We start from the raw sequence: 1726 nt of genomic DNA, 5'->3' as shown, positions 1-1726 counted from the left end.
CCCCTCCAGTGGGTTATTTTTTAAGGCCAGTCAATGTGGGGATGACTGTTGAATTTGGGAGGCAGGAGGGAAAAAATTATTAGTATCTGAAAGCTCTTATGGTAGAAGTGTTTTCTTTATATAATTGAATTGATGTTTTATTGAAAGACACCTGGTTATGTTCCATTTAAGATGAGGACGACGACTTTATCTGTAAAAAGACAGCCTCTAAGTCAAAAGAGAATGGAGGATCTGCAAATAGTTATCTTGGAGCATCAAACGTGAACAAGAATGAAGAAAACACTAAGACCAAGAATAAGCCCTTATCACCAATAAAACTTACACCTACATCAGTGCTGGATTATTTTGGAACTAGAAGTGTCCAAAGATCAGATAAGAAGATGGTGGCAAGCAAAAGAAAAGAGGTGAGTGAGAATACAAGCAAAAATGTTCAGGATTTATACCATTCACTGGTATTTATAAGAAATTGGGATTTCTAAATGGGTCAACATGTATTAATAAAAATAATTTTCCTGTGATTATGGATAAGATGTGTTGTCCTCATAGGATGAGGAGGTTAGAACTACACATTGGGTTTTTTTGGTACTTAAAAGTGGGAAAAGATTATTTAAACCATAAGAAAAACATTTTAACCATAAGAAAAAAGTATAATTGTTAGAATTTAAATTGAATCCTCAGAAGGCAAGCTCACTTTACTCTTGAGTTCAACCTGACAAAATTAGACAATCAATTTGTTCCCAAGTGAGATTAGGAACACATCCCACATAAAGAGCACACTTGTGCTGACCTTGTCTACTTTGTGTAATGTTGGATTCATCTTTTCTGGCCACTTAGGAAACAGCTTTATAGACAGATTATAGTGAGAGTAGTCTGCTGAAACAGTGAAATAACGCCTGCCAAATGGTGTGGCTGATTCCGTCAGTGCTTTCCCAGGACACTCTGAGCATTTTCACATACTAGTTTGCAGATGTTCTGTACTGCTTGTCGAGCCAAGACATTAATCTGCAGGGTTGTTACTTTTTTTTTTTTTGGGTGGGGAGTACTTCTCTTCAACATACCAGTTGAGCTAAATGGGAACTGTCTATAGGATATTTCTTGACTAGGGAATTGTATGTGGTCTTGGAAGTAGCTCATAAACCTGAATTTCTGGCTGGTGTGTTATTAGATAAGTGTGCTATTAGACACTTATCTCTTAGCATAAAACTATGCTAGGATAAGTGTGCTATTAGACACTTGTCTCTTTGGTATATTTAATCAGCTACAGTCAAGAAAAAGCACCGTATTTTTAACTTAAGGTTTATGCTAATCTTGCTTGCTTTTATCTGAAATACAGCCTCCAGAAAACACAGATGATTCTGGATTAAATGATGAAGCCATCGCCAAGCAGCTGCAGCTTAATGAAGATGCAGAGGTACCATTCAGCAAGTGCACACTGAGACTTAGCAGTGCCCGGCACTGTTGGTGGTGTTAGGGATACTGCAGTTAGGAGGAGGAAAAGCAAATGTCAAGTGCACTATAAGTACTCTGAAGAAAAATAAGGGGATAGATTTGGGCTGGTACGTGGTGTTATGAGCGTTTGATATTATTAAAAAGAGGAATTAGGGACGTCTCACTGAGGAAGTGGCACTGGGGGATGGCAGGTGCAAGCATCCTGAGGTAGAAATGGGCTTTATGTGTTCAGGAGACTGGCATGGCGGGAGACTAGTGATAGAGGAGGAGAGGGCTA

The 1726-nt window shown here is 38.6% G+C and overlaps 1 protein-coding gene across 2 annotated transcripts in view; it reads left to right on the top strand.

Moving 5' to 3' along the window:
* RFC1 (replication factor C subunit 1) overlaps window positions 1–1726 on the top strand; it is an 83582-nt gene that overhangs the window by 46256 nt on the left and 35600 nt on the right. For both annotated transcript variants that reach the window (XM_003800682.3, XM_023507420.1), the window contains 2 exons: window positions 172–404; window positions 1334–1411. In XM_003800682.3, coding sequence (XP_003800730.1) covers window positions 172–404; window positions 1334–1411 — 311 coding nt within the window. The remainder of the gene's footprint in view (window positions 1–171; window positions 405–1333; window positions 1412–1726) is intronic.

Source organism: Otolemur garnettii, unplaced genomic scaffold, assembly GCF_000181295.1.
Source record: "Otolemur garnettii isolate 467f Iridium unplaced genomic scaffold, OtoGar3 scaffold00181, whole genome shotgun sequence".
Classification (NCBI taxonomy): Eukaryota; Metazoa; Chordata; class Mammalia; order Primates; family Galagidae; genus Otolemur; species Otolemur garnettii.
Note: the sequence above shows the minus strand (reverse complement) of the source record. Positions and strands in the feature narration are given on the sequence as shown.